The following is a 23,085-nucleotide window of genomic DNA, read 5'->3' on the forward strand; positions in this document are numbered from 1 at the left end:
GTTTAAATGGTACGCGTTTAAAGATAGGCCTTCCATTTATGCAGACTATTTTAACTGCTAAAATGTATCTGGTTTGGCACAGAATATCCACGCCTAACCAGCCATGGAGCCATTCCTGGATGGTTAAATAGTTTGCAATATCGGCCATGCTGTCTTGTACCTTGTATACTTTTAGCCATGACCTAATTTAACAAAAGACCATTTATATGCATAAATCAGCATTTTACATGCAAAAATGTTTTATAGAATTACCCTTGCAAATCTTGGGAAATTGTATAAATTTGGCATTCAAACGTCCAATATACCGCATTTTCACGCATATAACGCGCGCGTTATACGTGTTTTTACAAACCGTGCGCGATATACGCATGAGCGCGCTATATAAAATTTTTTTTACATAGTTCCCCCTCCGCAGGACCGCTCGCACCCCCACCCCGAAGGACCGCTCGCACGCACCCGCACCCCCACCCCGAAGGACCGCTCGCACGCACTCCCACCCGCACCCCAACCCTGAAGGACCGCTCGCACCCCCACAGCCTCCCGACTCCCCCCCATCATGTAGAAGCTCCTACCGGTGTCCTGCTGCTTCCTCTTGGCGGTCCCGGCCCTTCTGTGAGCCCTGCGCCTGCTGCTTCCTCTTCCGGCGGTTCGCCCTTTCTCTAACATCAAGCCCTCTTGCCCCACCGACTCCCCGACACGATCGGGGCAAGAGGGAGCTCAAGCTCTCTTGCCCCAGCCAACCGCGGCACCCCCGACACGATCGGGGCAAGAGGGAGCTCAAGCACATGGTCGGGTTGGGCCCATGTGCCTCAGGCCCCGCCCCCAGGAGGGACCTAAGGCTCCCTGGCCTATTCTGATTGGCCCAGGCGCCTTAGGCCCCACCAGTAGGCGGAGCTTTGGGACGGATGGGCCAATCCGGCATCATTCCGTCGTTGGCTGCCTGCCGGACAGGCGGGTTTGGCTCCCGTCTGTCCGGCCAACTACACAAAGGTACGGGGAAGGGGGGTGGGGGTGTCGTGGGGGTCGGCCAGGGGGGTCACGGGTCGGCTGGGGGGGCGGTCGGAAGTTCTTGGGGGGGGCGGGCGTTGGGGGGAGGGGGGTTTGCGTCGAGGGCAGGAGGGCCTGGGATCCCTTCTGCCATAATGTAGTGCAGGGTGGGGGTAGGGGGTCGCCGTGGCCAGAAGGGTTTGGGCTCCCTCCTGGCCCGATATTGTCGGGGAGTTGGGGAGTTGGCGGGGCAAGAGGGCTTGGGCTCCCTTTTGCCCTGATCGTGTCAGGGGTGCCGCGGTTGGCTGAGGCAAGAGGGCTTGAGCTCCCTCTTGCCCCGATCGTGTCAGGGGTGCCGCGGTTGGCTGGGGCAAGAGGGCTTGAGCTCCCTCTTGCCCCGATCGTGTCGGGGAGTCGGGGAGTCGGCGGGGCAAGAGGGATTGACGTTGGAGAAAGGGCGAACCACTGGAAGAGGAAGCAGCGCAGGCGTAGGGCTCACGGAAGGGCCGGGACCGCCAAGAGAAAGCAGCAGGACACCGGTAGGAGCTTCTACATGATGGGGGGGGGTTCGGGAGGCTGTGGGGATGCGGGCGGTCCTTCAGGGTGGGGGTGCGGGTGGGAGTGCGTGCAAGCGGTCCTTCGGGGTGGGGGTGTGAGTGGTCCTGTGGGGGGGGGGGGTGAATTGGACACCGGGGGGGGGGCATCAGGGTTCCAGGGTGGGGACAGGACTTCAAGGGGGAGAGGAGAGTCGGGGCCAGCGAAAGGAGAGTCGGGGTGGCCAGAGGAGAGTCGGGGCGGGCGAAAGGAGAGTCGGGCAGAGTCGGGCAGCATGCGCGGTATACGGGTGTGCGCGGTATATAAAAATTTCTGTACATAAATTTGTGTTTTCCGTGCGCTATACCCGTGTGCGCGTTTTACACGGGTGCGCGTTATCTACGTGAAAATACGGTAATCACTTCTAATGTAATTTTCTAAAATAAAAATATCTAAATAAATATTTTTTAAATAAATGGGTTTAAAAAAAAACACATTTTAAATAGTGTATATTGTGCTCAGTCACTTCCACCAGGCCAAAACAGACGTGCAGTGGTGTACCTAGCATGTGTGACACCCGGGGCCCATCATTTTTTGGCACCCCCCCATCTATACGAAAAACATGATTTTTAGTAACAAGCCACACATCACACATGAGTACCTAGGAAAAGGCAGCATCTTACATACTGCAGTGAGAAGTACAACAGCAATACAGCCATTGTAAAACTAAACAAGCCAGACTAATACAGATCAATCCTGCAGTCAATCCTAACAGAAAACCATGCCTTTCGAATACACAGAACACAGAAAACACCTTCGCCTAGTATGGAATAAGTAATCACAAACTTACCCCTCCCCCTTTTACAAAACTGTAGTGTGGATTTTAGCCACGGTGGTAACAGCTCTGACGCTCATAGAATTCTGAGCATCAGAGCTGCTACCACCACGGCTGGCGCTAAAAAACGCTCCACAGTTTTGTAAAAGGGGGGATAAAATAGAAATACATAGACAAAGGTTAAATTGAACCAGCAAGAAGCTGGACTCTGCATACAATGCAATACCATAGAAACAGTGACAAATGTCTCCTAAAGCAATAAATAAATAGAAAATTTTTGTTCTACCTTTGTTTTCTCTGGTTTCTGCTTTCCTCATCTTCTTGTTACTCTCTTCCTTCCATCCACTGTCTGCCATCTCTCTGCCCCTATATGGCATCTTCTCTCCTTCTATGCCCCTTCCAGAAACTGTATGCCTCCCCCTTCCATCTCTCCTTTCACCCCATTGGTCTGGTATCTATCTCCTCTCCTTGCCCCCTGCTCTGGCATCTCTCTCTCCGCTCCCTTCCTCCTGTTCTTCCCTGGTCTTCCTTCTCAATTTATTTTCTGCCTTTGTCTAAATTCTTTTTTACTATTCAGTCCTCAATTTCCCTCTTTCACTGTGTCTACCTATAGCTTGCCACCTCTTTCCCTCACTCCTTCCAGTAACTAACTCTATCCTCTTCCCTCAATCCTGTATGTGCCCTTTTTTTCTTTCTCCTCCCCACTTCCTTCCAGGATCTGCTTCCCCTTTCCCTCACACTTCCATTCAGCAGCTATCCTTCCTCTCCCCCACACTTCCATTCAGTGTCTGTTTCCCTCTCTCTACCCCTTCCATCTATTGTTCACCCTCTATCTCGCCCCTTCCATTCACTGCCCTCTGTGCTCTTTCTATTCAGTGTGCATCCTCTCTCTCTCTCTCTCTCTTCCATATGGCATCTTCCCTCTTTCTATGCTCCTTCCATAAACTATCTATCCCATGCCTCTTCTCTCCTTTGTACATGATTGATTTCAACTCTGTCACCTCTCCGTTTTTCTCTCTCTGTCACCACCCCCCTCCCCTATGCTCTGGCATCTCTCTCTTCTCCTTTCTTTCCTTCCCACCTCACAGTCTGGCATCATCCCTTCCCTGATTCCCGGCATCTCTCTCCTTTCCTTTTCTTCCATCTCTCCCTCCCCCTCCATGCTCTGACATCTCCTCCTTCCTTTCCCCCTTCCTTTTCCCTTGATGTGGCATACCTTCCTCCTTCCCTCCATGCCCTGGCGTCTCTTCTTCCCTTTAAGCCCTGGCATCTCCTTTCATTCCCTCCAGTTGGGTAGAGCAACACTCTCCCCAATTCTCTCCCCCTCTGCTCCCTTTCCTCCTTCTGTCACCCAAGGCCTGGTGTCCTGAACTTCTTCGGGCAGCAGCAGCATTCACAATTCACTGCTGTTGCCGGCTTCAGGCCTTCCTCTCTGTCGGGTCCTGTCTTCATGAAAACAGGAAGTAGGCAGGACCCGGCAGAGAGGAAGGCCTGAAGCCGGCAGCAGCAGCAAATTGTAAACGCTGCTGCTGCCCGAAGAAGATAATGGCACCAGGCCTTGGAGCACCCGAGGCAGACCGCTTCTCTCCCCTCCCAGCCGAACCCCGCTGACCCTCCTATCTCTCCCCTCCAAGTGAACCTTTCCGACCCTCCCAGAGAGAGCAGCAAACCTCCCTCCAGTAGCGTCGGCTGCTTCACGGCTTTCTCCTGCCGGTGCAGCGTCGCTGATGACGTCATCAGTGACGCGGCAGAGGGAGGAGAAAGCCTCAAAGCAGCCGACGCTACTGGAGGTTAGGTTTGCTGCTCTCGTTGGGAGGGTGGGAGCGCAATAGGGACCGGGCTGGCTGTGCACCCCCGTACGACTGCACCCAGGGCAGACCTCCCCCCCGCTCCCCCCTTGGTACGCCACTGCAGACATGAGAACCATGATTATGAAGGAACCATCATGGCACAATATTGTTCCATACCTGGTTTACTTATCAAGAGTGGTAAACCAAACCAAGCTGTTTGTATCTCCTGACTGATCTTATACAAATCACCTCGCCAAGATGACAAAAAAGAAAATCAGTGCATTTATCTTTTTCTGTGCTGCAAGTGGAGTTCCACACTCAGTTTGCCCTTGAATTTGGTTCCTCTACATCAGCCACTTTCCAACGCGTGCCAATATGTGCAAACGTGAATGTGGAAACTATGATTTTTATTCTAAGGGCTCCTTTTACGAAGCCACATTAGCGGTTTAACGCGTGTAATAGCGTGTGCTAAATTACCGGCCGCGCTAGCTGCTACCGTCTCCTCTTGAGCAGGTGGTAGTTTTTCGGCTAGCACGGGGGTTAGCGCGTGATTAAAAGTCACGCATGATAAAGCCGCTAACACGGCTTCGTAAATCTTGTAGATTAAATCCATTCATTTGATGAATCTTTTATGTTGTACGTTCATTCGTCTGATCAGTTTATTGTCCCCCATGCCCTGAGGACAGTAAACTGATCAGACTAATTTTGCTTGCAACTGTCACTGTTTAAAAAAAATGCTCATTGCCATGGGCTGAATATCGGCCAGAATATTTCTTGCAGATCTGGTTTGTAAGTAAGGAGCCACCTTTTCCTGGCTTGCTTGACCTGTGCAACCTCAGGAAATATAAATATCTTTTCTCCCAAACATTCATTTTTTATTGTTTGACTTCCATTTCCAACAACTGAGTCATCTTAAGCAGAAAATGATCCCCAACAATGCACGAGTGGGAAATTTCTTTCACCCTGTTCCAATACATTTTAACACATCTAGGGTTCCTTCTGAAAGGCCGCTCTAGCTTAGTAAATCGGTTTCTTGATTTAGCTGGTAAGGAGAAAACAAAGTAAGCTTTTTGTATGTGTGTGTGGTGTGTATGCACACTAAGAAAACAGGGAAGCTTACATGCTCCACTGATTATTTTTTGATAGAAAAAAGATTTTAATGTATGTGTGAAACCAGTCTGGATGAAAGACTTCCTCCTCATAACTGAATAGCATTACATACTTTCTCCATAATTTGGGATTTAGCATGAGAGAGTATTTAAGGGGTTACAGGGAAGCCTGAAAGAAAAATGCCAAATTATACAGATCTTAACTTTTTATTTTAAAAAGTTCCTTTCTTATTAAAGAGTTACACATTGTTATCATTGGCAGGGAACAGTCCTAACTAACCACCTTTCTAGTCCAGTTGCTGCAGTTCTTCTTTTGAACTTGGCAGTTTCTGAAACATCCTGCCATATCTCCAAATACGTTCTCTATTAGTGTTAACTTACCTCTACCAGGAAGTCAAAAACCCGGGTATAAAGTCCTTTGGAGAGTGCGTCACGGGTATAAGAGGCCTGCTCCACATTCAGGGTGACATTGATAGACTCGGATCGGCCCCCCCCATTTGCTGTCCATCTTCCGACTGGTGAGCTTGTCATTTAAGCGGTCCTTATCTATTCCCAGCAAGTAGGCAGGAAAAGCCAGCACTGCATAGAACCAAAATGCAGGAACGCTGGTCACTTCTCCATCTTTTCCACACCTTCCAAGTTACAGCACATACCAGATCACACCACACCGTGTCAGGTTACTCCACACTGTCATGCAATATCAAGCTACACCATGACAGATAACTTCACACCTCATTATTCTTTTTAAAGAAACGTATATTACAAATCCAATTATTACTGTTTATGTAGCATTTGCAGCAGTGACCCAGTAGAAGAGTGGGGTGTTCCTATAAATTACTCACAGTCGTAATTCTCCACTTGGGCGTAGTTACCCTGTTCTCGAAAGCAGATGTTACCCAGGTGCAGGATGCCTACAGTGATCTGGAGCACCAGCTGTTGGTCCTGGCTGGCAATGCCAATGACTTTCATTGCATTCTGCAATGACACAGGGGACACAGTGAGATGGCGCCAAACATCATTAGAATGAATAGGGGTGATGCAGTGGAACTGAAATGTGAAAGGCAATTCCAAAGGACACCCAATTTAGGCTTAATTGCATACACTAATTTGTGCTAACACAAGTAAGGGAATTTAAGTTGTGTTCCTCATATTGTGATTCTGGGTCAAGTCACTGCTTATCTTGGGTACCAATTTATACTTTAATCTATTGTTCAGGTCTATAATCTATTGCATAAGACTCTGGTTTAGAAAGCTGGAGAAATGCCAAGCTGATTACATAATACAGAGCAGAGAGCCCCTCACCAGGGTTTCGTGAAAGTCACTCCTGTCGTCTGTTCCATCCACCTTGTAGGTTTCTGATTGGTTCAGATAGTAGAAATAGTCAGCGGTCATGATGCCTAAGTTCTGACGTTGTTCCTGGTTGGCTCCTTCAATAAGCTGAGGACAAGAAGATAAGGAGAAGGTAGGATGACAACAAAGCTTCCATTACAGCATCCCGCTGCTTTCTATTGCAGGAGATGCCATTACTGGGTCTAGCATGCTGTTGCCTTGAAATGCCCAATAGAACAACGGGGCATTAGATAGCCTTGTTTGCAGCATCTGCTCTCCTGTAATTCTGAGGTCTCACCTGATAATAAATGTGAAAATTGCGCTCGTTCTCATTCTGGCTGACCACCCGTGACTTCTCCAGCAGGAAGTTGGAAATCTTTCCCCCATCTGGCTCTCCACCCCGACTAAACTGGATTTCAAAATACTTTCCCTGGATAATCAAGAAAGAGCTGTAACACTCCAATAGATACTGCCCTTATATCAAGTACAATGTTAGAAAAAGCAGGTAAGTGGTCAAAGCAATCTGGTCACAAAGTGTATACAGTATATGGTAGTTACTGAGAACAAATTTCAAAGCCATCTCCAAGGGCAAAACATCACTTTATCCATAGAAATCAGCTATTTGAAAACAGCCAATTCTCCATGTGCAAAAAAAGTACCCACACTGGTTTGGACAGAAAAAAAATATTCTCAGAAAAAAAAAAAGAGATGCCAACGTCTCTGGGTACTTTGTTCTTGGGCAATTTTCAAAGTTAAAGCATCTGGATATGTTAGTATTTAAGACCAATGCAAAAGCTAGCCATGTACTTAGCTGGGACACGGGCAGTGTGAAACTTTCCAAACTTCCCATCTCCGTGATGCAATTACACGATGACATTTACATATTAGCAGTTATATAGTGAAATTATGACACCTGTTACAAAGGTGCATAGTTATCTAATTATGCATTATATAGAGACTCGTTGAGTCAGATACATGAAGCCCCATTTTACACAGAATGTAGGGATCAGAATTGAGTACACAAAAGAAACCCAGTAATTCCACAGTAAAAAGGAAGTCCCAAAAGAAGCTGTGGAATTGATGTTGTTGATGCAAATATGAGTGGAAGTCTTGTAAAATACACGCTCATCCACCATGGAGGAACAAAGTCACAAGTGTTTATTGAATATTAGTAGAATGCAAGCTCATCCACATAAAAGGACAATAGTGCAGACCCAACATGGTCTGTGTTTCGGCTGTAATAGCCTTCCTCAGGGGCCCCAGATGCTGGGTATGTGATGAGTATGGAAGTGTGTGGTGCAGTGGTTAGAGCTACAGCCTTAGCACCCTGAGGTTGTGGTTCAATTCCCTCGCTGCTCCTTGTGACCAAGTCACTTAATCCCCTCATTGTCCCAGGCACACTAGATAAAGTTTGAACCTGCCAGGACAGATAGGGAAATATTATAAAGTACCTGAATGTAAAACCACTTAGGGTATAAGTGGTATATAAATAATAAAATAAATGATAATGATTATCAGCACTGGTATGGATGAAAATGATGTCTCCAAAAATACTCTTTCTGAAATGAGTCTAGAGGTGTGTGATGCAGCTACTGCAGTACAGGAGCGAAAATGGTTATATCCAGCGTCCAGGACTCCTGAGAAAGGCTATTACAGCTCAAACATGGACCGTGTTGGGGTCTGCACTATTGTCGTTTTATGTAGATGACCTTGTATTCTATGAATATTCAATAAATGCTTGTGACTTTGTTCCTCCACGTGGACGAGTGTGTATTTTACAAGACCTCTACTCATATTTGCATCAATTCCACCACTTCTTTTGAGATCAGAATTGTGACATCCAGGTCAGGACATGATAAATTCTGATAGTATTTTTGAAAAAGGATTTGTTGCTGCAGAACCTTTTCTAAAATACATGCAAGAATGCATGTGTATCTACAAACATTCTGTATACATTGTGAAAATGAATGGCATGGACCAGGCAGCCTCCATATGGAGGTATCAGCAAATACACAAGGAAGTCATGATTCACAGCTTCCACGTGTCAGCAGTGCCGCTTCCACAATTTGCTGCCCCATTTTTCAGTTCTAATCTTATTTTTTAATCTTTTATTTGATTGTGTTAAATTTATAATTGGGCAAATATAAACTATGGGGCTCATAATAAAAAAAAAGTCTAAAAAGTGGCCTAAATGAGTACTTGGACGATCAAAAAGCCTAATCGTCCAAGTACCCATAATCAAAGTTGGTTTTAGACGTATCTAAAACCAGCTTAGGCCTTTCCCCTGCCTCTAAACCAGTGGTCTCAAACTCAAACACTTTGCAGGGCCACATTTTGGATTTGTCAGTACTTGGAGGGCCTCAGAAAAAATAGTTAATATCTTATTAAAGAAATGACAATTTTGCATGAGGTAAAATTCCTTATAGTTTATAAATCTTTCCTTTTGGCCAAGTCTTAATAATAATAATAATAATAATAATATTGTAATTTATAGCTAAAGAGACATTTGATCAAGAAACTGTTTTATTTTACTTTTGTGATTATGATAAACATACTGAGGGCCTCAAAATAGTACCTGGCAGGCCGCATGTGGCCCCCGGGCCGTGAGTTTGAGACCACTGCTCTAAACACATAGAATGAAAAGAGGCATTTTTAGAGGAGGGGAAAGGGTGGGAGGTGGGCCGACCTACACCTAGGCGTACAGCAGGTATAGCCAAAAGTTTAGGCAGGTTGTCTAGTCGGCACTTATACGTTTTGACTTAGACCAAGTCAAAACAGGTATAAGTGCCGAAAAAGGGGCTGCTGAGCTGATTGCTGCAGCTTAGCAGCCCTAGCAACCTGCCTACCGCCTATTGCAACTATCGCTGCAGGAGAGATGGCTCATCTTCCCTGCCGGCGATCCTCATCCCAAAGTGCCGCGGTTCGGAGGGGGGTGGGCGATCACCATCGCAGCAGGAGAGATGAGCCATCTCTCCTGCAGCGATCAGCCCTCCCCCTCGACTATGATCGGGCAGGAGGGAGCCCAATTACAATCTGGCAGGAGGGATCCCAGGCTCTCCTGCCCTTAATGCATCCCCTCCCCCGAACGCCCCCCCTGAACCTCCGATCGTCTCCCCACGCTGACCTGCGAGACTAAACAAAACTAAACTAAACCTTAGGTTTGTATACCGCATCATCTCTACATTCGCAAAGCTCTACATGGTCGACCCCCCCCCCCCCCCCACTGGCTCTTCGAGCCCCCCCAACCCCCCTCCCCGTACCTTTAAACGATGTCCGGATGGATGGGTGCAAAGCCCGTCCGTCCAACAGGCTAGCCATCCCAGGAATGGCTGGCCTTAGGGCCTGATTGGCCCAGGCGCCTCAAACCCCACCCACAGGTAGGCCAACCGGAATCGGCCCAGTAGCCTTAGGCCCCTCCTTGGCCTGATGTCTCAGATTTTGAATTAAAAAATTAAGTATACATCTCAAAAGCATCTCTGAAAAGAAATGTTTTAAGATTAGATTTAAAATTATAGAGAATCTTTTCTTGTCTCAAGGTCAGAGGTAAAGTATTCCACAGTGTGGGAGCAGTTACAGAAAAGATTGGTTTCCGCATTGTATCATAAAACAGTTGGTGGACTGAAGGGACCGCTATAAGATATTGTTGGGAAGAACGTAGAGTCCTATGTGGATCATATGGGATTAACATCCTATCTATAAAGGATGGAATATGATTAGATTGAACTTTAAAAGTAAGAAGTAGTATTTTGAAAGTAATCTTATGTGAAATGGATAGCCAGTGAGCTTTTCTGAGGAGTGGTGTTACATGGTCGAATTTATGCAAAATTAGCGTTAAAAATGATTTTTATAGCAGTGTTCTGGATGATCTGTAATCTCCTGATCTCCTTTTGAGTGATGCCCTGATAAAGCGAATTACAGTAATCTAAAGTTGAAATTACTAAAGAATGGATAAGAATATTAATTGAATACGAGTTAAGTAGTGATTTGAGAGATCTGATCATTTTTAGTTTTAGAGTCTTTACTTTCTCCTTTGATCAGAGTCAGTAAGCAGTTAGTATCTCTGTTGACAGAGGATCCAGGAAGGCATTTAACTTTGTTTGGACCCATGGTTTGAGTCTCTAAAGTAATGCATCTGATAATGGGGTCTCCTAATAGCAAGAGTTTTTTGATTTTGCTGTTTTGTGGGTGTCTCTTATTTTGATGGACATACTGTGTAAACTCATCTCAGAGTCCATTTTCGGTGCATCCGAATGTTGCAATACAGCTTAAATTATATAGGGGCAGTAATTGGCTGGGAGGTTGCCTCTGTGTCACTGGTTATAATCTGCCAGAGCCTACAGTTATCCATTTATTCTTGAGTTGCTTTCTCCTCTGTGGCAGAGGTAGTAAATTGGCTACAATTTGAGAAGATTCTTTACTTGCAGCCAATTCCTGTTTGAATCTGTTGATCTTCTCCCTCATAGAAGAGTTAGAGATAGATGGAGCAAGCCTTCAATGACTAAATGACAATGGAGATTGGGTGAAGTGAATGTTAACAGGTGATGAGTATTAACAGGTGCCTTTTGATTGATAGGAATCAGCAAAATCTCTTCTATATGGTGGGTTACCTATATAAGAAGAGCAAACCTAGGGAGAGAGGGAGGGAATATAAGTGTAGTCATTTGAATTTCTAAAACTAAGGGCAACCAAACAGTAGTTCAAGTGAGACTATAAGATAGAATGAAAACCCAAAAGTTATCAGTATCTGTATTAGAAGGAGAAAACAAGCTTTCCTTTTTTGGAGGTTAGTTTTTTAAACAGAGAGAAATAATCAGTCACCATATTACACCAGAGCTATGCAAATATTAGTCAAAGGAGAAATAATAAATATTTGCCAGCCAATCAATGAAACTGTAGAATAAAAAACAATGAACCTAGCTCTCCTCTTTCCTTTATAGATACAGACAATCATAGAACCCATTCTACCGACAATAACGGCCTCTTGTACAAAGCCACGTGGCAACAGCCCCGAAGTCCTTTAAATCTCTATGGGCTTCGGGGCCATGAGCGCAGCGCAGCCGCTAGAGTGGCTTTGTAAAAGAGGCTGTAAGATTCTTAGCAGAATACTGCAGACCTTTACCATTGCCTTCTGCAGCCCTTAAAACCCAGTTTTCATCAGTAATCTCTCAGAGATACTAGCCAGATATGATGCTACTTCACTTCCAAGCTTTGGCCAGTTCAGGTTCTGCCACTGCTTGCTACTGTAATTGCAACTGAGAGTAGAAAAAGAAATGAAAAACTGAGGCCTGAACTTCCTGTTCTGTGGAAAGGACTGTCCTTGAACTCACTGAGTAATTTGAAAAGCAGAAGTGGAGCGGTTCTTGCATGTCTAGGTGGGGATATGCACATGTTTTAAAGAGGATATATGAGCCTGGATAACAATAAAAAACCAAGTTTTAATGGCTCTTCACTTTCAAATATATTTGCTTCTTAAACCAGAGACAATTTGATGCGAGGACCATGCCCACCACATAGCGATGATCAACTGAAAGATCGTGATAAGGTCTGGTAATTGAATAGGGGCTACATGGACACAGCAGCATGGGCCTGAAACTTCTTATTTACCAGTTACTAGGCTACTATTTTAGAAATTTCTTAGGAAAAAAGGATTTTGCTGTCAACAGTTTCACTTCATTTACTTCTGTTCATTTATTTTTTCTGACTAGTACAAAATACAGCATGGATTGGATAAACTTTAGCTACACCAGGGAAACAGCCCACAGCCCCACCTTTTACATGTGGGTAAAGTTTATGTGGAGAGCAGTTTGCCTGGATAAAATTTATTCATTTGGACAGAGGGTAATTTAAATCCTGAAGATTTAATCAGCTAACCTCTGAAGTTGGGCAAATCTTTTGATAATTGACTTTATGTTTATTTTATGGTGTTCAGAGAACAAGAAGATAGAGGGGGGACCAGAAATGCATGGTCTTGACCATAAATTAGAAGTAGGTAAAGAAAGAGTCTGGAAGGACTAGGCAATACTGATAGCAGAAAAAAACATGGGGCTGGATAGCATACACTCTAGGACAGGGCTGCCCAAGTCCGGTCCTCAAGATCTACTGGCAGGCCAGGTTTTCAGGATATCCACAATGCATATGCATGAGAGAGAGATTTGCATACCAAGAAGGCAGTGCAGGCAAATCTCTCTCATGCATATGCATTGTGGATATCGTGAAAACCAGGCCTGCCAGTAGATCTCAAGGACCGGACTTGGGCAGCCCTGCTCTAGGACATTTTGGAAACTCAGATAAATGCTAACATCATCATTGGCAGTCCATTTTATTACTTCTGGAAGGCTTATATGGTTCTTGAGCAGTGTTTCCCACCGTTGTCTAGGAGATGCATATAATGGATCTGGTTTTCATGATATCCATAATGAATTCAGATGAGAAAGATTTACTTTAGAGACCCAGTGTATGCAAATTTATCTCATGCAAGTAGAATGTGGTAATCTTGTGAAAATGTGATTGCCTAGTGTTCTGCCCCACTTTCAGTGAGAACACTTAAGATATGTAAACATAGTAAGGGGGGTGGCGGTCCTCTCCCTGCACCATCTTGGTGGGGGTGCCGGCACCCTTCTTCCTCTCTGCTCCCCCCCCACTCCTTCCCTGCCTCCCACTACTATTCACCCCTTCCCTTTCCCTGTACCTCTTTAACATTCCCGGTACAAGCAGCAACTCCAACCTGCTGCTTGCACCAGTGTTGGCTCTTCCTCTGATGTCACTTCCTAAACTCTCCAAAGCCCTTGAAGAAGCCACAAGGTCTGAAGGCAGGGTGAGTCAGCTTATCCATATCATAGTGGAGGATTCTGCCCAGCACACAACAGAATATGTAAAGGCTCAGGTCTCAGCACATGAGAGTAAATGATCATAGTCTCACTCAGAGGAGTCACTAAATTCAAGAAAAATACATTCCAGTGCAGCAGAGTCCAGCTCACCTGAGAGAAGCAAGTCTAAGTTGAAGCATACCACAGAGATAAAACACCACTACAGTGGTCCATACGCAAGTACGTACATGGATGTATTGCTACTGTCTCTCGCTACAGGAAGGCAGAGAGAAATGCTTCATTTCAAGCACATACTCTGCCACCGTACAGGAACTGGGCTCAAGGAAAGACTGATCAGCCATGCCCAACTAAGCACACTGTGATAAGAAGATGTGCCTGACATGCCATACTCTGCGCCTGACTCAAGGCAGACAGTAGCAAGTAGTCAGCCACAGATATCTGCTACCAGCATGCTAGAGATCTTAGAGAGAGATCTAGCAACATGCATGGCACACAAAAAGTTGGTGAACATAGGACTCACCCAGTTTAATGAACGCCCAGAAAGGTACCAAGGGTGCAGAGCCAACTTTAAAGAGCCCACACCAAGGCAAGAGATGAACCTGATGATAAGATGGATGCGACCTGAGTCATAAGAGAAGATAAAGAGATTGAAAGATGCATTTCAGCATGATGATGCTCCAGGCCTGCAAGATATGTGGGAGAGGCTCAAGCAGCAATATGGCAACCCAGAAGCTATCCAGCAAGCATTAATAAGGAGGATAGGTAATTTTCCAAAAATCACAAGCATAATGACAAGCTACTGGATCTAGGAGACCTTCTCGAAGATTTGGAGGCACTCAAAGCTGATCCGAGTCTTCCAGGCCTAAGCTACCTAGATACATCCTGTGGCTTAAAAAAATTTACAGCAAAGCTGCCTTATAGTATCAAAGAAAAATGGGGGTCTATAGGCATGCAGTACAAAGAGGACACTCAAGGGAAGTTCCTTCCATTTATAGTCTTTATGGAATTCATCAGAAAACTGACAAAAAGAAGACATGATCCCAGTAGGGAAGTAGGGAAGACAAGTTACTAAATAAGAAGCCAGTTACAAGGTACTGCAACCCTATCAGGAAATCTGTTGCTGTGTACAAGACAGATGTGCTACCCACAACAGATAAACCAACTGACCATCCTCCTACTATAAAGAAAGTAGAGGATGTAGAGCGACAATGTCCAATACATTAAAAAAAACCTCACATCCTCTTCAGAAATGTTGAGGGCACAAAGAGAAACTCCTAAGAGAGCTAAAGAACTGCTAAGAAAATTCAGGATCTGCTATAAATTCAGGATTACTCTTCATCCAAACACATGGTCAAGGATTGTAAAGTGACCATTAAATGCACATTATGTGTCAGTAACCAACACATCAGTGGCTAATATCCTGACAGGATCAGGCTGACCTCTCTGAGACTTCTGATTCAGAGTCAAATCACAGTGGGGAGTAGGAGACGGAGCATGTGTCACCACTGAACGTCTCAGTGGAAGGTCATGAACCAAGATTTGTGTGACAAAAGTGTATCCTAAAGAGCAACCAGAAAAGACAGTGAAAATGTATGTCATCATCGACAAACACAGTAACTAGTCACTGGCAAGGACAGAGTTCTTTGATTTATTTAACATCTAGGGAAACTGTTACCCCCCTACTACCTAGAACCTGTTCTGGAGCACAAGGAAGATGGGGAAAAAATGAGTGGTTACATGATAGAAGCAATAGATGGCAGCATCAAGAGAGATCTACCAACTCTGAGTGCAATCAAATATCAGACATCAGGGAAGGAATCCCTACACCTGAGGTTGTACAACAACACCTTCATTTGCAACCAATAGCAGAATACCTGCAGCCAGTGGATCCACAGGCCAGATCCTACTTTTATTAGAAAGAGATATACCAGCCCTGGTCAGAGTTCTTAGAACAAGAGCAGGTCCAGCAGATGCTCCATATGCCTACCGACTTGCCCTGGGATGGGTGAAAGTAGGTGAAAATTGCCTCAATGGGCTGAGAAGACCAAGTGTAGATGTGTACAAGATATGCATTTTGGCCAGTGGTCACACCACCTTGTTCAAGCCTTGTCAGAACCATGTACAAGTAAAAGGGTTTTACAGCTAGAAAGAACCAGAACCAATTCAGTCACCTATCAGTATACTTCACCTCCAGATCCTGAAGATCATTTGGGTGATACAGTGTTGCAAGTCACCCAGAACATGACTTCCCAACAATAGGGAACATGATCTATCTCAACTTACTTTACTGTAGAAGATCCTGCGAAAGAAACCTGCAACAAAACAGCACTTCATAATGTTTATGCAAAACATGCTTGATAATGACCATGCAAAACCAGCTCTACCACCGAAAGATAATGAAGAATGCTAGTATTTACCTATTTTTGGCATGTACCCATCCACAAAAGCCTGGCCAAATCAGGATTGTGTTTGACTCTAGTGCTCTGTTCCAAGGAGTCTCCCTCAACAATGTGCTACTTTCTGGGCTTGACATGATCAATAGCTTATTAGGAGTCCTGATTCGCTTCAGGAAAGAACCTATAATCATAACAGCAGACATCCAGCAGATGTTCTGCTGCTTCCTAGGGCATCCAGACTACAAAAAGTACTTGAGATTCTTGTGGTATTGCAACCACGATACCAATCAGGAGATTGTGGAATACAGAATGAAAGTTCATGTCTTTGTGGCAATAGTCTATCACCTGCAGTGGCAGCATATATGCTTAGAAGGAAGGCCCAAAAAGGAGAGAGAGTATGGCACAGAAGCTAGACACTTCATTGAAAAAGACTTTTACATAGATGGTGGCTTGAAATCTTTGCCTACAGCCAATGAAGCATTAGATTTGTTAAAAAGAGCACAAGCAATTTTGGCAGAAGCCAATCTCAGACTTCACAAAATCACCTCTTAACAGTCCAGAAGTAATGGCAGTATTTCCTGCAGAGGATCATGCCAAAGATTTAAGGGATCTAGATCTCAGAGTAGACACCCCTCCACTTCAGAGAAACCTTGGTCTACATTAGGACTTAAAGAAAGACATGTTCATATTTCAAGTGTCTACCCAAGAAAAACCATACATATGGAGAGGTGTCAGATCTCAAATACCTAGCTAGATCCCAAGAGGCATAACAGATTCTATGCTGCTTATCATAGGAATAAGCAGTGTTTTCCCCCAAGCCATCTCAAAAATGGCCTATGGTCTTCTCGTTTAGGAAATTATCCAAGCCTTTTTTGAACCCCACTATGGTATCTGATTTCACCACATTCTCTGACAACGAATTCCAGAGTTTAATTTTCTGTCTGCACCCCCCCAAATCATCCACGCAGAGTTAAACTCGGTATTGTTTTTAGTGTTTAATCCACGTGCTTTAATAGCAGGACTTTTAGGGACCCCTGAGGAAGACAGCATTGTCGAAACACGGACCATGTTGGGTCCATAACTCTCTATGGTTTTGGTACTAGATATATTTTATGTGGATTATACAATTGTACATTTTTTAAAATAAAGCCTATATCTTGAACATCACCATCTCCACAGATCTTATCGTTTTTGCTGGAATTTGCATTTTCTGTCAGACTAATGGGTCAATTTTTTGTTAGTTTTCCTGTAAGAATACACACCACCACATACAAATCCCTAAAGAAATAAAGCAGAAAGCAAAATGTAAATTTGTGATTATGATTAACCAGATGACTCTGTGTTACCTAAGGCAGGCTGAGACAGTTCTGATTTTGCCCCAATACATGCATGGAGACATAAATTTGATTTTCTTAAAATACCCCTCCCTACCATACGGGACTACCCCTCCATGCAAGGCAGTAATTGCAGATCACAGGGTACAAATGGGTGCTTACAAAGCGGCTGGAGTTATTGTTCCTCACAGTTTTGGCATTCCCGAAGGCTTCCAGTAGGGGGTTGGACTGCAGAATAATATCTTTCACATGCTGCAAGATAAAACACACCAAGAGGTGAATCACAGTTTTCAGTTAGCTCTATTTTTTCCTGACAATTGTGATCTAGTCCTAGTTTCATCCCATGGACTGGATCTACCTGGCTTGATGAAATAGAACCTGATGTTCAGACTCTGTCTCTCTCTGAAAAGATGAGCAAAGGGGGTTGGGGGGATGAGGTGGGAGGAGGATATAGATTCGGAGCTATGAAATGACCCAAGATAAGCAGGTAGACCTTTATCTAGTCCTGATACCAGTGCACTATGGTATCTGTAGCCCCTGTTCATAGCATTTGAGCTCAGTGATATAGCTTTATCAGAATTCATCAGCATGATGATGTTGATGTAAATCTAGGACTGTTTTAAAAAGTTCCCCATGGGATTGAGTCACTTGGCAGCTCTGTAGATTACAAGATCTCTTCTTCAGGTGTCCTAGCTGGCTTTGAGAGCTCAAGGACCTCATTAGCTTTAGCTATTTTTTAAGATGGCAGAGTTATCAAATTACCCATTTCCAGGAAAAAGATTTAAAGCTAGGCCTGGATTTCTGACATGCCATCCTAATGCATTTTAGGTTGAACAACACTGTTTTCGATGGGTAGACAACACATGGAGGCCCATTTTCAATACACTTAAGACAGATAAAGTACCATAGAAACCTAAGATACTCTGTGAGGCTAAGTGCTTTGAAAATGAGCCCCATACTAAACCATATTGCTATGGGGTGTAAATTCAAAACCCAGACATGTCAAAAAACCTTCCTCCTAGAACTTGGCAGCTTTACAATGGTCTAGTAAAATCTCTGTGTGTATACCAGTATTGTGCAGCAAATAAATGTATGTTTTGGATGTACTTTTGGAAAAAAAACTAATCGACCGACTCAATCTGCCAGCATGTCACAATGTCTATACGTTATGCAGAAAAGAGCAGTATGAACTCCCAAGAAAAAATGGGCATTACGGTACCCCTCAAGGTACATTATGTTGTTCTCCTGCCAAATGAGTCCTCCTTTTTGGTGTCAAATCTGGAAATACATCACAGATATTCTTTGGGGTCCAATGCAACTTTCAGTTAGCATAGTTATCCTTAGATCAGCTCACCCACAACTTAGTCTGGTAAGCTTTTCAATATATTAGTTTCTATTGCTACAAAAAAACCTAAACAATTTTACACTGGCTTTTACAAAGCAACGGTAGAGGTGTCTTCGGCGGGTTGGTGAGGTAAATACTCTGATGCTCATAGAATTCCTATGAGAGTAGGAGCATACTCTCACCTGCCCATGGTAGAAACCTCTGCCATGGCTTTATAAAAGAAGCTGTTAGGTACAGTGAAACCTTGGTTTGTGAGCATAATTTGTTCCGGAAGCATGCTTGTAATCCAAAGCACTCGTATATCAAAGCGAATTTCCCCATATGAAATAATGGAAACTCATGACGATTTGTTCTACAACCCAAAATACTGTACTATATAAAATACAGTGCAAAAGATATGCACACTTGTATAGTGAATTGGGGGTGAATTGGGCATGATGCTTTTATTATGTTCAGCTGCGCTCAGTGTGAGATGTGCGTATGTTGTGCGCACTTGAACTCGATCTCAGGAGGGGAACCCCCTTGCGTGCACTTTACCATATTCGGTCAACAGTCACAAAGTACGTGAGATGGTCAAAAGGTATTGGCCTATGTTACAAGTGTATCCCAATTTAAGGGGTTTACCCAAGTTTATGTTCAGCTGCGCTCAGCGAAGCACATATATTGTGCGTACTTGACGTGACGCACGTATATGTGCTCGTACCGCAAGACAACGCTCGTTTATCGAGTTAAAATTTAATAAAATGTTTTGCTCTTCTTGCAAAACACTCACACACCATGTTACTGACTATCCAAGGTTTGACTGTATTTGGAAAAAACTTAAATATGCTGAATAGTTCCTTTTGGTGGAATACAGTATGATATACAAGTATAAAACTAAATCTGCTGAAAAATCCAACAAACATAAAACCATACTTTGTATCTGGAAAAGAAAAATATCTTAAAAATGACATTTCTGTGCCTTAAAATTCTTTATCATACCATCCAACCTACAGGACCGTCGACAATACTTCTGTTCTCTACTTTTATGATTTATTTATGATGAGAGAGTAATCTTTTTGATTGGAAAAGTTTCAAGTTTATGGCTTGATATACCGATCATCACATATATCTGGATGGTTTACAATATTAAAAATTAGAACAATCTAATAAAATTTAAGATTTAGTTGAAATAAAATAAGAGGAGGGTAAAACTAAAACTATGACAAATTAAGACTTATTAGAGATGAAAGGTACTAGGGGATAGGGAGGTTTTAATTACAATGTGTAAATAAAAATAAAAAGGAGGGGTAGAGGGATAGGGAGTAACGAGAGGGAGACGGGGATGTCGCTTCTTAAAAGCTTTTTTTTTTCCACTTATTGATAGCATGAAAATATAGCATCCTCCTCTCTTGTTTGTTATTTCTAACTTGTTAAATATTGCATAGTTCTTGTTGTATCTTGCTATATGTCCTCTTTTTACAACAAAATCTCTCTCTATATATAAAATCGGATGTATCTGTGTGTGTGTATGTATGTATGTTCCATACATATGATTCTTTCATATAAATGAAATATCTATGACCGATGAGGAGGCTCACTACAGTCAGCTCAAACTATACATGAAAAAGACAGTTCGAGTGTAGTTATTAATGAATATATGAGTATGAAGACATGTAAGATTGAATGAAATCTGCAATGAAATGCTATTGGAAGAAGAATAATTTATTTGAATTATTTATTTATGAAGAATTGAAAGTAATTGCTATACGAGTGTGGTTTAGGATTTGGACTGAGTGTATGTATGTTCCAGCATAACTATGAACACATGGACAGATTTCAACCAAACTTGGTATACATATGACTTACTATCTGGGAAAAAATATTGTGGGGGTGGGAAGGAGGTGACATGTAAAAATAATCAGAAATGACAGATATTAGTGTCTAATCCATAGTTTTCGGTCTCGCTGAGATTAATACTGACACTCCCGATGCTGTTTAAGTCCAAGTTCAGCCCCTTACAGAGGGCCATTCTTGCCACTAAAAATGAAGGTGTCCACGAAATAAACAATCAAATACTTCCCGTTTTACCAGGCGTAATCACTGAATACAAGTCTATCAATACCGGAAGATTGGGATAACTAAATATTGAGGCAACGCTAGTCTTTTAATAAAAAGTATTTCACAGTCGGTGTTTACAATGCTCTGAACACTTTTTATTGCAGAAAATTTCTTTAAATATGAAAATTACAGAAATATTGTCTTACAGTATTTGATAATTGATTAGTGAGATAGTCTAGATTGTCCCTATCATTTGATTACAAAATAAAAGTATGCCTCCCAAGAACTAACTGATGGACAGTTTACTCCGTGGGGATGCAGAGTCCTAGATAAAAGGGTAGGGGACCCTGTGGTGTGGATCCATTCAGATGTTTGTATAATCATCAGCTAGTGTTTAGGGGTTAATTTTATAACCGGGTACCTCGAGCCATGTTCTGTTGGCCGACTGCTTTGTTTGTGTATTTTGCCTGTGGCTCAATAAAAATCATTTAATATAACTGGGTACCTCCATATAGGTGCCTTTAGACTGTGCTCTAGGCAATGGCGTAGCGAGGGTGAGAGGCGCCCAGGCTGGTGACGCCCCTCCCTCGCTCTTTTCTCTGCCTCCGCTCCTTCCCTGCCCTCCCTGCTGTTTGTGCGCCCCCTTCCCTTCCCCTGTACATCTTTAATTTCCCTGGTGTGAGCGGTATTGCCAACTTGCTGCCTGCGCCAGCGTCGGCTCTCCCTCTGATGTCACTTCCTAGGCACGGGACCCGGAAATGATGTCGGAGGGAGAGCCGACATTAGCATGAGCAGCAGATTGGAGTTGCTGCTCACACTGGCGAAGAGCTAGAGTATGATGAAGAGGGGAAGTGAAGGCGTTCACGTGGTGGTGGGGGGAGGAGTGGGATGGAGCGGGGGCGGAGAGGAGAAGGGGTGCTGGTGCCCCCACCAAAATGGTGGTCAGGACGGACAGCCCCCTACTCCCCCCCTTACTACACCACTGGCTCTAGGAACCTATTATAGAACAGGACCAAGGCACCTGGGCTCAGTTGTACCATATGGTTTCTTATACTTTGCAATTGTCTGCTAGGAATCATTGTGGCTTGCATAAGATTAATAAGAATTCATAACAGTAACATTAAGTAACATTGGACAATATAGTCTTAGATTACAGTGAGAATCGGTGTGTTTATAGTGATTTCCAGTTATAGAATGCTAGCGTAATCCAGTTTCGGTATGCCTGACATCTAAGCACCCATACTTGCCAGTCATAGAGCTGGTATAAGTGTGAGTGGCTAAATTTGGCAGCAATATATATAACTTACAGTATTCTCTAAGTTACATGTAAAGGTGGGAGCCCTACCTAGCTGCTGTCCTTTTATCCTTCCCCCCAGCAAAGATCTGATTCCCCCTTAGGAAGCCTTGGCCTATCTTAACAAGCTCTGGTAGGCTAGTGGTCTCTTTGGGGACAGTGTCGCTGCTGAATTAAAATGTAGTGTAGAGCGACCAGATGTCTGGGAAAACCTGGACATGTCTTCTTTTTAGCGGACTGTCTGGGTCCCCGGAGGGATTTGCATAACCTGGCAGTTTGTCTGGGTTTTGGAAGTCCATGACTTCAGGCCGTGTCTGGAGGGCGTCTGCACATGCGTGAACGTTGATGCGATGACACCATGCACATGCGTGCATATGCATGAGGTCCTCATGTCGATGTCCACGCATGCACAGATGCGGTCCTGAGCTCGGTGATGCTTGTATGGGGATGGGGCTGGAGTCAGAACGAGGTGGGACCAGGTGTTCTCTTTTTATATTCTGGAAATCTGGCAACCCTAGCCTAGTGGGTAGTGCGATGTTTGAGAGCCTGGGGAATGGGTTTGATTCCTACTGCAGCAACTTGTGACTCTGGGCAAGTCACTTAACTCTCCATTGCCCCAGGTACAAAATAAGTATTTGTATATAATATGTAAACCACTTTGATTATAACCACAGAAAGGCAGTTTATAAAGTCCCAGCAGCCATTTTGAGATTGGCATCAGCGCAAGACTTCACTCTTAAGCAAAGAGAGTGCCATTCTTCATGAACATTGACATCACTAAGAAATGAATGCACAAAAGATACCTGGACTTTGTCACCTCCTCCAGAGACCTTGGATATATAACCCATGATGTATTTTGCTGCTACAGTTTTTCCTGCCCCACTTTCTCCACTGTGAAGATATTAATTTAAAAAAAGAAGAATATGAGAGATATAAGTTTATAAAACCAAACTAGCAACTGTAATAAAATGAGTCTTAAATATACAGAATGCATGATGAACATTTGTTTTGGGATGTATAAAGGGGGTATTGAAATATGTTTCAGTGCTGAAGAAATGGAAGATGGAGGCTATATTTCCTCCAGATAAATGTATAGGGTGGTTGTAAAGAGAAATGTTAGATAGAAATATAGAAATATTATGGCAGATAAAGGCCAAATGGCCCATCCAGTCTGCATGTCCGCAGCATCCACTATCCCTTCCTCTCCTGAAGAGATCTCTCATATCTGTCCCATGCTTTCTTGAATTCAGACACATTATTTGTCT

General features: G+C 43.7%; 1 protein-coding gene across 1 annotated transcript in view; it reads right to left on the reverse strand.

Annotated features, from left to right (window-relative positions):
- Nucleotides 1–23,085, reverse strand: part of MYO1F (myosin IF) — a 235,841-nt gene that overhangs the window by 139,167 nt on the left and 73,589 nt on the right. Inside the window, 7 exon segments of the mRNA XM_033955757.1 lie at nucleotides 5,637–5,747; nucleotides 5,749–5,834; nucleotides 6,098–6,230; nucleotides 6,558–6,692; nucleotides 6,883–7,014; nucleotides 17,304–17,393; nucleotides 22,624–22,711. Coding sequence (XP_033811648.1) covers nucleotides 5,637–5,747; nucleotides 5,749–5,834; nucleotides 6,098–6,230; nucleotides 6,558–6,692; nucleotides 6,883–7,014; nucleotides 17,304–17,393; nucleotides 22,624–22,711 — 775 coding nt within the window.

This window comes from Geotrypetes seraphini, chromosome 8, assembly GCF_902459505.1.
Source record: "Geotrypetes seraphini chromosome 8, aGeoSer1.1, whole genome shotgun sequence".
Lineage (NCBI taxonomy): Eukaryota > Metazoa > Chordata > Amphibia > Gymnophiona > Dermophiidae > Geotrypetes > Geotrypetes seraphini.